At 43.6% G+C, this 13,671-nt stretch overlaps 1 protein-coding gene across 1 annotated transcript in view; it reads right to left on the reverse strand.

The window, feature by feature from the left end:
• Kif13a (kinesin family member 13A) overlaps positions 1-13,671 on the reverse strand; it is a 173,737-nt gene that overhangs the window by 10,939 nt on the left and 149,127 nt on the right. Inside the window, 9 exon segments of the mRNA XM_026402179.2 lie at positions 911-1,016; positions 1,665-1,712; positions 5,566-5,643; positions 7,092-7,244; positions 7,574-7,666; positions 8,342-8,518; positions 8,736-8,860; positions 11,475-11,530; positions 13,307-13,433. Of these exon segments, the coding sequence (XP_026257964.2) occupies positions 911-1,016; positions 1,665-1,712; positions 5,566-5,643; positions 7,092-7,244; positions 7,574-7,666; positions 8,342-8,518; positions 8,736-8,860; positions 11,475-11,530; positions 13,307-13,433 (963 nt within the window).

Consider the following 13,671-nt stretch of genomic DNA (forward strand, 5'->3'; position numbering starts at 1 on the left):
CTAGAGAACACTGTTTTCTTTAAGGCACTGGGAGGACTAAAAGTGAAGGTAATATATTGCCACTGATCAAATTGACTTTTGATCATTTTTGGACTTTAGGAATCAGTCATAATCCACGCCCCTTCTTTTGTGCTGGGGATTGAATCCAGGGCCTCAAGCATGCTAGGTAAGTGTCCTATGACTGAGCTACACACATCCCCAGAACTTCTTTTTTTTTTTTTTAAATTTTATTTTGAAACAGGGTCTTATTAAGTTACCAAGGCCTCTCAAGGATTAGAGGCATTGTGCCCAGCCCAATCGTATTCTCTTAAAAAACTCCTTTAAGCTGGGAATGGAGCTCAGTGGTAGAAAACTTGCCTAGAATGTGTGAAGTCCAGGGTTTGAGCCCAGCCCTGGAAAATACATACATACATACATACAATAAAATAAAAACAAGAACTCCTTTGATTCAAGCATAGTGGTATACACCTGTAACCTCAGTTATTCAGGAGGCTTAGGCAGGAGGATGACAACCTTGAGGCCAACCCAAGCAACTTAGCAAGCTCTTATCTAAAAATAAAAATGGCTGGGGATGTAGTTCAGTAGTAGAGTGCCACTGGGTTCAGTCCCCAGTAACACATATACACAATCCCTTTAGGAACACCAAAAAGAAAGAAGAGATTTGAAAAATCTGAAGTGATATGCAATACACAAAAAGCATGCTACTATTATTATTTGGATATGGTGAATGGAAAGCAAAATGGAAATCCAGTAAGAGGACAGATGGCTTCCATCCACGAGCATACTTTGGTTCATCTAGCCAACAAGAATCTAAGCTTTGTAGGTCATTAGGTGATAGCCGTGGAAGACGGTGTATGCTGTTCCCAAGTAATTAAAAAGAAGCGTCACCGCAAAACCATGCGACCACTACCTTCTTTGCTCCTCCGAGGTGAATCCCTGGGTAAGGTTCCGTAGCACGCCACATCTTGGTAACTGGAGCTGTAGTCAGACATGTCTAACTGGCTCTCTGGCCAACCCTACAAGGTAAAAGTACAGGCTCACTGTGAGGCAGTCACTCCAAAAGGAGGAGAAAGAAGCCTAGATTTGAGTTTCTCCTATGTTTAAAGGCAGTTATGTGCTCTTTTATTATGACGTATTTCAAACAGAGATAAAAGCGCTCGATATAACAAACACCATCAAACCCAAGGTATCATACCCCAGAGTAAAACATGTTGATTTTATTGTATTTCCGTAGGACTTACAAACACAGTGACATCCACTTGTGAACCCCTTTCACAGGCAGCCCTTTCTATCAGTCTGGCCTACATCTGTGGTGACTGGATGGTGCAAGGACGAGCCCTACACACTTGAGAGTAAAACGGTTCCATTGACAATTCTGCCTGGTAGTAGCCCAAGTTAGCACTGAACCCGGCAAACTAGGTGGTGTGCTGACTTCATGTATACCTGAGACTCAAGGTGCACTAAGTGTACTAAGTGGTGTACTAAGGGAGAAAACTTACATGTTGTTTGAGCTTATCTACCCGATTTCAACTTCTTAGGAGTGGGCTACCTCTGAGGAATAGACTCTGGATTTCTTGAGGACATAATCAGAAAGTATGAATACCAGTTATGTTCTCAAGAGCTTGGATCCTGCTACTGACCCAGCAACGCCCACAGATGCATACCTTGTCATCTTCATCGAAGCCAGAAAGGTCTGGTCGACTAGAGGAGACCTATAAGAGATAAGTAGTTTTTATAAACGTGGCTCATATAGTTAACATAATTGTCTATTTTTACATACATATATTTTTTTAAAAATAATATTTTTAAAATAAATAAATAAATTAGAATTATGTGCCAGGAATTGAATCCAGGGGAACTTAACCACTGAGCTACATCCCCAGCCCTTTTTATTTTTTATTTCCAGATAGGGTTTGCTAAGTTGCTCAGGGTCTCAAAAAGTGAAGCTGGCTTAGAACTTGCAATCCTTCTGCTCCTGAATTGCTGGGATTACAGGTGTTAGTCACCATGCCCAGGTATAATCTTTTTGTTGTTGTTGTTTTTCTTTTTGTCAACAGGAATTGAACTCAGGGGCATTTAACCACTGAGCTACATCCCCAGCCCCTGCCACCCCCCACCCCCCTTTTTTAAAAATTTTGAGACAGGGTCTTGCTAAGTTGTTAGGATCTCACTAAGTTACTGAGGCTGGCTTCGAACTTGAACTTGTGATCCTCCTACCTCAGCCTCCTGAGCCATTGGGATACAGGCATATACCACCATGCCCACCTATAATTGTCTTTTTATAGAAAGAAATGTCACACCACGGATGTCCTGAATGCTGTGTGACCTCTCTCTTCTTTCATTTCCCTCTCCAGGAATAATGACTACACTCAATAAGAAGTTACTTCCACACCTATGTTGTGTAATTACATGTGCATACACAGATAAACAATGAATAGCAGCCAGGTGCAGTGGCACAAAACTGTAATGCCACCAACTCAGGGAACCGAGGGAGGAGGATTGCAAGTTCGAGGCCAGCCTCAGGATCTTAGTGAGACCCCTCAGAAACGTAGTACTCAAGATAAAAAGTAAAAAGGGCTGAGGATGTAACTCAGTGGTGCAGTGCTCTTGGGTTCAATTCCTAGTAAAGATAAAGGGGGAAAAAAGCAATAATCAGTATCTCTGTAGTCCCCACCCCAGCCCCCCACTGCTGGAGATGGAACCCAGGGCCTCCTGTGTGCCAGGCAAGTGCTCTACCACGCCCATTTTCCATATTTTTGTACTTCATGTAAGTGTTGTCTTACTACACTTGGTCTTACACAGCGTGATGGATTATTTTGTTCCATTCTCCTGTTAACGGATATTGAGGCTGCTTCTAACTTTTTTCTATTAGAACTCTGATGAAAACACCCCATAGCCAGGCATGGTGGTGCATGCTTATAATCTCAGCTACTCAGGAGGATGAGACAGGAGGATTGCAAATTTGAGGCCCACCTGGGCAACTTAGTGAGACCCTGCCTCAAAATAAAAAATAAAAAGGGCTGGGGATGTAGTTCGGTGGTAGAACACTTCTGGGTTCAATTCCCAATACTGACTGAAAAACAAAAATCCATCTTCTCATTTCTAATATTTGTATCTTTTCTCATATTTTCTTTTCCTCCCCAATGAATCTTTTTTAAAAAGCCAGTCCATGTGACCAGACTTTTTAAACAACCTGCTTTTCAGTTTTGCTGATTCTTTATTTTTCTTAAGTTTGTTCTAATATTATTTGAATATGTTATTTTTCTGTTCTCATATTTATTTCCTTCCTTACTTAAATGATTCTGGTTTTCTTTTTTCTAACTTAAAATAAACTGTATCTATAACTCTTTGCCTATTATTTTTATTTTTTGCAGGACGGGGTATTGAACCCAGGGGTGCTTTACTATGGAGCTACTTTACCAGCCCTTTTCAATTTAATATTATTATTTTTATTTTGTGATACTGGGGAATGAACCCCAGGGCACTCTACCACTGACTTACATCCCCAGTCCTTTTTATTTTTTGAGATAGGGCCTCGCTAAGTTGTCCAGGCTGGATTTGAAGTTGTGATCCTCCTCCCTCGGGCTGGGATTATAGGTGTGTGCCACTGCACCTGTCTTATCTATAAATCTGTAGAATATAAGGAACTCTTCCCCTCGCCTTTTTAAAAAACCATAACCACAATACATTATCATTTCTATACAACTTAGGTGATTCATAGATACTATCAAATATACAGTCATGTTCAAATGTCTCGTAAACATTTTCACAATTAATTTATTTTGGATCTGAACCAAAGTAATTCATACATTGCAATTGACTGATATATTTCAGTGTCTTTAAATCTACGAGTTCTCCCTTTTCCTAAAATTAATTTTTTTTGGAGTTTTATCTGTTTTTAAAACAATTTAATTTGTTTAAAAAAATTAGGTCATTTCCCCTGTAGTTTCCCATAGTCCGGATTTTGCTAATTGAATTTCTGTGGTGGTATTTAACACTTTCATCTGTGTTCTTTGAAAGTTAGTAGCTAGACCTGGAGTCTTTTTTTTTTGGGGGGGGGGGGTTGGGCCGTGGGGGGGGCAGGGATTGAACTCAAGGGCACTCAACCACTGAGCCCATCCCCAGCCCTATTTTGTATTTTATTTAGAGACAGGGTCTCACTGAGTTGCTTAGTGCCTTTGCCGTTGCTGAGGCTGGCTTTGAATTCTCGATTCTCCTGTCTCAGCCTCCCAGGCTGCTGGGATTATAGGCATGCACCACTGTGCCTGGTTAGACCTGGAGTCTTGATTAGGTTAAGGTGTAAAGAAAAAAAGAAAGAAAGACATTTAGATTATTTCGTGTTTTTTGTTTTGTTTTGGTGTTAGAGACTGAATCCTGAACCTTACACATGTCAATCACACACTCTATCACTGAGCTACATCCCCCAGCCCGTTTACCCCCCTTCCCCCTTTCTGAAATAGGGCTTAATATGTTGCTGGTCCCGAACTCTTGGGCTTAAGAGACCCCCTCCCCCCACTTCAGCCTCCTGAGTAGGTGGGACTTCAGGTACACACTACCATACCAACCTCCCCCTCCCCGCTCCTCCAGTTTTAACGTAAGAACCATAAATTTCCTAATAACTCTCACTCTTTCATTTTATCTATTGTCTAGTATTTTTTAAAATATTTCTTTTTTTAGTTGTCGATGGACCTTTATTTTATTCATTTATTTATGTGTGGCGCTGAGAATCAAACCCAGTGCCTCACATAAGCGAGGCGAGCATTCTATCACTGAGCCACAATCCCAGCCCTACTGTCTAGTATTTTATGTATAAATAAGAAGAACAGGGAATTTAGGGCTCATCATTTCCATTTAAATACCACTTGAACTGCATCCTATAATATCAACATATGCCTGTTTTTATTATCATTTAGTTGTAAATACTTCCTGATTTCTATCCTGATTTCTTCTCGGGTTCATTATGCAGCAGGACCGAGTTTCCTCTATTACAGCTGTCTGAGTCTTATTATCTGTCCTAGGGCCTGCACTGTGGTCAGAGGCAACGCCTGGGACAGAGCTTACTGCTCTCTGTTGTGATTTCCTCTGTGTGCTGTAAGACAACTTTGCAAACCTTCACCATGGTTTAATAGTTTTCTGGTAATTCTGGAGAGAGGGAAGGCAAATAATCCTGTGCTTTTCCTTGGGAGGCTCTCACTTCTACTCTGCTGCTTCTGGGAAGAGAAAGCTTTGAAACTGGTCCATGCACTCATCTGTCCTTTATTCCCATGACAGTGTCCCCTCTGCCAGAGGCAATTTCTGTCGACTGAATTTTCTAGGGGAATTGGTTGAGAAAGATGATCAAAACAGTCAAAAGAAAGACTAGGAACTGAGAAGCAAGGATACGTTGAGCCTGGCTCTCTGCTGTGTCCCTGGTACAGAGAAGCAGGCTCAGCACTCTGGGGGAGGTGCTCCCATGCCAGGAGTGACAGTCCCACTGTGCCAGCCCCAGCCTCCCATCCCTGAGGCCCCCACCCAAATCCTGAGGCAGGTCATGCAGGAAGCCGGTCCCCGCCAGGGCGAGCTTACATTGTGAACATTCGGTGTGCTGAGGCTCCTCCGGATGTGCCGGGCTCTGGTGGAAAGTGCCTCTTTGACCGTGACGGCCTGTCGACGTATAATTTAAAGACAACGTTCACGAATGTCTCATCTCATTATTAAAGGAACACATGTATTTGTAGAAGATTTAGAAAACACAGATGAAAAGATCACTTTGCTAATATGGATCACACATGCGCACAAATCCACATTTACAAAACTGCAATTTTGCTATGCCCGCTTTTTTCTTTATTGGCACAGTTTCGTTGAAAACATTAAAAAAAAAAAAAACAGAAAAAATGCTGGGCAAAATACATTTCAACTGTGAATGTTTTCACACAAGTGACAGAGGAGTGCGCAGAGAAAATGAGGAAATGAGAAGATATCTTTAGCTGTATGTTTCACTTGCAAAACAACAAAGAAGTTTTATGCTATTTATGTTTCACTCAGGTAGCAATTAGGTTTCTACTAAAGGAAGATGATCCTGACAGGTGCCAGTGTGGTTTCTCCTGCTGCTTTGCTCAACACAGACTTTCCATATTGCCAACCACTTGCTCCTGTGCGGTCAACACAGGACATACACCTGGTTTTACAGTTCCAATACAGAGTGAACCACTTTTGCTTGAATGTCTCCGCTGTTACCTCAAAAATTAACTTGGGTCTCAGAATTAGGCAGAGAGTGGCAGCATGTGGTTAAACATATGGACTCTGGAATCCAGCTGCTTGGGGTTTACATCTGACTTTGTGCCCTTTCCTAAGTCGCTGTGAAATCTGTGGCAAGGAAGCTGACTTTTCTCAGACTCGATTTCTTCATTTAAAAATGGGAATTACAACAGTTTTACCTTTGACAATGAAACAACGTATCCCTAATGGTTTAGATATGAGGTGATCCCTAAAAGCTCATGTGTGGAGCATGCAAAAAAGTTTAGAGGTGAAATGACTGGGTTAGGAGAACCTTAAGCGAATCACTGCATCAAACCACTTGAATGGATTAACTAGTGGTAACTGTAGGCGGGTTAGGTGTGGGTGGAGGAGGTGGTGGGTGGGGTGTGCCTTTGGGATTTACATTTGTCTCTGGCAAACCAGAGTACCACGTCCTGAGCTGCTTACCTCCTCCACACCCTTCCGCTATGATGTGCTGCTTTACTGTGGGCCCAGCACAATGGAGTTGGCCATCTGAGGACGGAGACCTTTGAAACCATGAGCTCCTCAAATAAAGGTTTTCCTCCTCTAAAATTGTTCTTGTCAGGATTTTGGTCACAGTGATGAAAAAGCCACCAGAGAACAGTATCTAAATTATATTCCGGCACAGTGCTTGGCAGATTGGAAGTATTCGATGAAAGTTCGCATTATCTTTACTTGGGACACTATTTTGTCCAAGTCCTTTCAGTAAGGACATTTGCCACATGACTGCTCCTTCTCTGATAGATTTAGACAGGTGCTTGGTTACAAATTGGTCCCTGCTCCCTGGGGTGAAGGCTAGTGACTTCCTGCAGTCCAGCTATTCAGATACTCGCCTGCCGAAGCCGTTCAAGGCTCAGAATGTTCTCCACCTGCAGAACGCCCCGTGTGTACTTCTCGATGTATGTCTCTCCATCGGACGTGCCCTCATTTTCACTCCGGGCTGCCAGGAGAGCCAAGGTTTCCCGGTCCTCGATCTCCTCGGTTGCCTAAGGAGAGAGGAAAGAAAAGACAGTACTCACGTGGACAACGTTTTCATCAAAAGTGTGGTGAGACCAACTGCGGTACTCCCAGAAGCTCAGGAGGCTGAGGCAGGAGGATCTCAAGTTCAAAGCCAGCCTCAGCAATAGTAAGGTGCTAAGCAACTCACTGAGACCCTGTCTCTAAATAAAATACAAAATAGGGCTGAGGATGTGGCTCAGTGACAGAGTTCTTGCTTAGTTACTATGTACTAGGCCCTGAGATGGATCCCCAGCATTGCAAAAATAAATAATAATAATAATAATAATAAATTGTTTTTAAATAATATAAATTGTACCTTTGGTATGTTGGAGACTATTTCATAGGTTACACCACAGGAATAAAATATATTTTTCAATGATATTCTCCTCTTCAAACTCTGTGTAAAACTCTGGCGGAAAAGAAAAGGATAGATTAAACTGTGTAACAAATACAGGTTCAATATTTTACCAACTGTAAATGCATTATGAATACGTACGTTTCTGATATATACACACAATATTCCGAAAAACAGGAAAAAAGGAAAACCCTATAAACTTAAATATCCTGTCTATACTTCTGAGGGACAACAACATCCCGGAGTGACTTGGAGACTGCATTGCGGAGGGTGCAGCACAGAGTCTCTGTGGTGGTATTCCCCTCCCCTCTGCTAACTCCATGTAGCCTCTCCCTTTCATCAGACTTTCCAGAACCCCAGGGGGGTGAGTTTTGCCAGCAGCCAAGTGATTGCACAGGGACTCATTTGCAGTCTGTTTTGTCCTGGTTTTGTTACTAACCTGACTGGGCCTGAGACTTAACCTCTTAGTCTATGTTTCTACTTTTCAAACCATACAATGTCATTGCCAGGATGACGGGTTTCCTCTCAGCCAAGGTGGCCAAGTGTTCTGGGGAGGACATTGACCTCTGAGGGCCTGGCGCCCAGTGATCCTGGAGAAATGACAGTCAGGCTCTAACCTGGCCAGGGTGGCCACATTCTGCACTTTCCCTGTATTCACACCGTGAGACAGGACTGGGACAGAAGGAAGACTGGGACCTGGGAGACACAGCAGAGTGCCTCTGTTGCTACCTGTTTGTTGTAAATGTTGGCTGCAATCCGTTTCCTTAATACCAACTCCATGGCAGCCGGGTGGCTGAGCTGGACAGTGGTCTTCACAATCAGGTAAATCCTCTCATTCTGCGGTGTGACCCTGTTCAAGTGAACAGAGTCGTGTACTGAGGAGTCCCAAGAGGCAGTAGCGGAGACCTAGGAGGGAGGGAAAACATGGCGAGATGGGAATAAGTTCAACTCGACCTAGTCAGACAGACTTCTTTCCTCACCTATTGGGAACAACACAAATGGTCTATTTTTTGAAGTCCCTGCTCCTCCTCCCCAAAGCAGACCAGAAGGGCTTATCAGGAAGACCCCCCGTCCCCCACTGAGTGCTAATCAGAGGCCTCCAACAGACCTGGGGATAAATTACCTCATCATCGCTGTGCTTTATAATGGGCAGGTAGAAAAACTGGCTGCCATGCTCCTTGGGCAGGATGGAGTTCACGCCCGATGCGTGTGGACCCACGAGCTGCTCGTTGGCACTGAGGTCATCCGCTAACCAAGTTCAAGATTAAGGCACAGGATAAAGAGGTAGGGGAAAGATAGTTTTTAAGCAATCACCAAAATTCAAAAACATATATATATTTTTTTCTTTTTGAGGTGCTGGAGATTGAACCCAAGGCCGGTGCATACTAGGCAAGTACGCTACCACTGAGCTACACTCCCAGCCCCAAAATACACTTATTATAGAAAATGTTAACATGTGACATATTTTTTTTTCTTTCATTCTCTAGCCTCAAATTGAAATAGATACTCTAAGATCACAATGGCTTTAATTCCTTAAAAATACAACTCTAGCCAGGCAGGGTGGTGCATGCCTGGAATCCCAGAACCTTGGGAGGCTGAGGTGGGAGGATTGAGAGTTCAGAGCCAGCCTCAGCAAAAGTGAGGTGCTAAGCAAGTCAGAGAGACCCTGTCTCTAAACAAAATTAAAAAAAAAAGTAGGGCTGGGGATGTGGCTCGCGGAGTGAGGAGCGCGCACCTCAGCCATCTGGCCGTCTGGCCCGTGGGTCTGGGGCAGGTGGACCTCGGCAGGCTGATTGCATCTGCTGGACCATGTGAGGATCCTTATCACACAGGAAGAACATTTTCATGACATTTAGGTGCTTTTATATTCATCTCAAAACAAAATTCTGAACTGGGGACGTGGCAGGTACCTCTGAGCAGATTCCTAGAGCAGGTACCACTGCCTCTTCCATCAGCCACTTTCCCCACTGAAATGCGGATATCTTTCTACGGGCCACCTCTGTGGTTTGGAAAAGCCTGCTTTTGGTTTGTTCCAGCTTCCAGATCAACCAGAAACTCTTAGGATGCAGTTATCTGCTGACTTCTCCAGGAGGGGGAAAAAAAAAAAAACTGACATAGGTCTTCTGTTGCAAATTGCTTAATTATCAAAAAATTATTTTGCAAGCTGAAGGCTGATTTTAATTTGAAACAGGTGCTTAGGTCGTGGTATTTGTGAATTCTTTGCCTATTGTTCCAACAAGACTAAATACATGGCAAGAATGGATGACCTTCAGGGTTTTTCAAAACGTCTTCCAGTTTCGGCCACTATTATGATAAGCACATACTAGACCACAGCAGTAAATTCCAAACATTTGTTGAAACTTGAAAAGAAAAAAAGGGTGAAAGTCATATATATCTCAAAATCCTGGTTCGTCTTATAGCTTCATAGAACAGAAACACAAATCCAGTTTTGTAGCTAACCCTTTGATGTGATAAAGAAGCATAAAGACATGAAGATGGATTTCATATTGGGATAAACCATCAGTTTCTTTACAAATACACATTTTTATAAGTGTAAATTCATATTTTTGGATGAAAGGAGGGATTTTTCTCCTGGAGAAGGAAGCTGTTATTGACTTTCTCAAAAGTCTTGTGACATTTGCTATTTTAAGATTTTTTTTTTTTATTCTTCTACAAAAGGAGCAGATTATGCAGCAGCTGACCCTGTGAATGCACACCTACATTTGGTTGAAAGAATGGTAAAAGCAAACAGCATAGTCTGAGCCCAGTGATGGAATCCTATTCACCTCCCTGAGATGAGAGGCGGCTGTATTACATACAGTCTTAGTCATCTATTTGTGGAGTCATATAGCACATAAGACTGTTTTCCATGTGACCAAGGTTGGAAGAAAAGTAGCATGAGTGGTTTTAAGTTATTAAGAAGATATGATGGGGGATTGGGGTTGTAGCTCCGTGGTAGAGCGCTTGCCCAGCATGAGTGAGGCACTGGGTTCAGTCCTCAGCACCACATAAAAATAAATAAATAGGGGCTGGGGTTGTAGCTCAGTGGTAGAGCCCTTGCCTGGCACGTGTGACATGCTCAGTTTGATCTTCAGCACCAATAAAAATAAATAAATAAAATAAAGGTACTGTGTCCATCTACAACTAAAAAAAATTTAAAAATTAAATAAAATAAAGATATTGTATTCATCTATAACAAGCAAACAAATACATGATGGATCCTAATCTGTCTTTAACTTCAAGAAGTTTCCATATAATTCCTTTTTCCTAAGAAAAACAAAAATGTCTTATGTAGCACCATTTGACTTTTTATTGGGGGGGGGAGTTTTACATTTCATAGTTCCATTTTTTTTAATAAAATAAAAGTAACTCCCGTCAACTCCAATGGGTACTTGAATTTATTTATCTAGAGACAGGAATAACGTTCAGCTGGAAGCGCTGGGACTCAGGTAACTCTCCCCACTTGGAAATGAACTTTCTCACCAGCAAATGGGTCTTTCTCAGAAACCATCCTACGCTTCAGAAGTAATATCAACGTTTCAGAACAACTGCTTTAATATTCTTGTACATAATTCTCAATATCCCTAAAGTGGGGTGTGTGTGTGTGTGTGTGTGTTGCTAAGGATCAAGTGCTTTACCACTGAGCCACGTCTCCAGTCCCTAACTGTTCTTATTTTTTAAATTAAATATCTACATCTTTCCGTCGGTGATACTATCTGTCATGCTTACATACGTTTGAATGGACCACAATGTCACCAAGACACGGCATATGAGCAATGACAAAAGTGATATACAGATCGAAGTAATGTGAGTCTGAATACATGACAAATTTTAATTAAATGTGGCGGCTCCTGGAACTTACCATTCAAATCAAGGAAGAGAACTGGTATGTGGGTTTCCATTCCAGAAGGTGGAATCCTAAATTTAATAACAAAATTTAACAATAAGGTATCTGTCTGCTATCTTGCTGGTTTATAAAACAGGGTCATGGAAGCAGAAGAGAAGCCCTGTGGAGAGGCAGGTTCTGTGGCTGGCCTAGTTTTACACGCTCACCTCCCTACAACCCAATCCTGGGGACTACAGGATTTATGTGCAGGAGACGCCAGATATTGAAACAAAGGTTATTTGAAGACTTTCTAAAACTCATTCTAGTGATGGGGAGAAGGAACAGGGGTGTAGGTGGTGGTAATGAGATAGATCAGAGCTAGAGGAACTAGAGGACGTGAACAAAAGGGCCAACAGCTAAGAGCCTGGAGGACCACGCGAGACGTGTGAAGGAGGCGGCCTCGGTGCAGGACAAAGCCTCTCCTAGAACACGAGGGACACAATCCAGGACCACAGTTTGCAGATACTCAAGTGGCTCTGAAGTTTGAAAACATGTGAAATGGGGAAGACCCTGCCAGGGTGGAGGATGGTCTAGAGAGGGCTCTGAGAAACAATCAGGTCGGGAAGGAGCTGGTTCCCCCAAGGGGCCAGCAGAGACGGCGGGGAACGGGATTCCAGCACCAGGCGGAACCCAAGGGAGAGACGACCAGTCACAAGTCATGCACTTGCAGACTCAGTTCTCCAGTCGCATAAAACAAACCATGGAACTGGTTACAGCTCCATGCATCCACAGACACGCAGACGATATCACGAGGGTTGCTAAGTGTGTCCAAATTAAACTATCTGGGCATGCGCATTTTGCATTCAAAGGGAATCAGTCTCAAGGGCATATTTTTGTAATTAGAGAATGAGAGCAAGCAGCAGCCCTACCATGTACCGAATGGTGGTGCAGCTATTTTATGTACATCGTAATCTACAAGGAAGGCTATGTGAAGATAAGCAAGGTGTTTAACGTGCCTTCTCCCAACACCACACACACCCACACACCCACACACACACACACACACACTGAAGAGCTAAAACCAAGAACTAAATCCCAAACTATTTCACTCCAGAGCTTTGGGTACCAGGCTGTTTCTCAGGAGCATACCAAGCATTGATTATCAATCAAGTGATTGACTGACGACGTAGGCTTAAGTGCTTACTCTTTGCTAGTTACCAAAATAACACATACTAGGGAAAATAAGAACAAACAGGGTCGTGGATGTCACTCAGTGTCAGAGATCTTGCCTAACATGCACCAGGCCCCGGGTTCAATCCTCAGCACCCCAAAAACCAAACCAAACCAACAAAAAAGGCTGGGTACAGTGGCACACCTGGGTAATCTCAGCCAATGACTCAGAGAGGCTGAGGCAGGAGGATCGCAAATTTGAGGCCAGCCTGAGAAAATTAGCAAGATCCTATTTCAAAAATAAAATTCACAAAATGGGCCAGGGATATAGCTCAGGGGTAAACTGATCTGGATCTGATTCCCAGCACTACCACCAACAACAAAACCCAAAAAACTACCCTCTACACTCTGGGAATATTCTCTTTAGCCAACATGATAGGATTCCTAGAGAACAGAGTCCAAGTTCTCCTTCAGAGGAATACAGGAGTGGCACTGGATTCTTGGAGGGTCAGCAATCTCTCTGGCTTCCTGCAGGAGGAGGCTGGCTGCAGTGGGAGAGAGCACTAGGGTTGGGTGGCCCTTCCCTGACAGCTCAGTTCCTTGCCATTCACTGTGATAATCCTAGAAAGCCGTGGACATGGCTCTTGCCACAGGCAGTGGACACCCACCCCCAGGGCACAGAAGGCAGGGGGCCTCACCAGTCAGCCGGGGCGCCGGGGATCCCACTGCCCGGGGCAGGCACCAGCACAGCGTTCCTTTCCTCCGTCAGCCCCACCCACTGCTCCACCAGCCGAGCTTCCCTCTCCACATCGTCCTCTGTCTTGTCTGCAGAAGAAAAGGATAGGATGGGTGCCCAGGAGAGGGAAGAACAGCGTCCACACTGAAGACGGATGTGCACTCAGTGACACCCACATGGCTGACACATCACTAGGTCCCAAAAAAGGGTTTGAGGCTTTGAAGGTCAGGCCTGAGCATCGAGGCTGGGAGAGGCTGGACCAGCCCCGGTACCCACCACATGCCAGGAAAAGGAGGAGGCAGCGAGAGGACTTAGGTTCCTGGCACT

This window comes from Urocitellus parryii, chromosome 8 (genome assembly GCF_045843805.1).
Source record: "Urocitellus parryii isolate mUroPar1 chromosome 8, mUroPar1.hap1, whole genome shotgun sequence".
Taxonomy (NCBI): domain Eukaryota; kingdom Metazoa; phylum Chordata; class Mammalia; order Rodentia; family Sciuridae; genus Urocitellus; species Urocitellus parryii.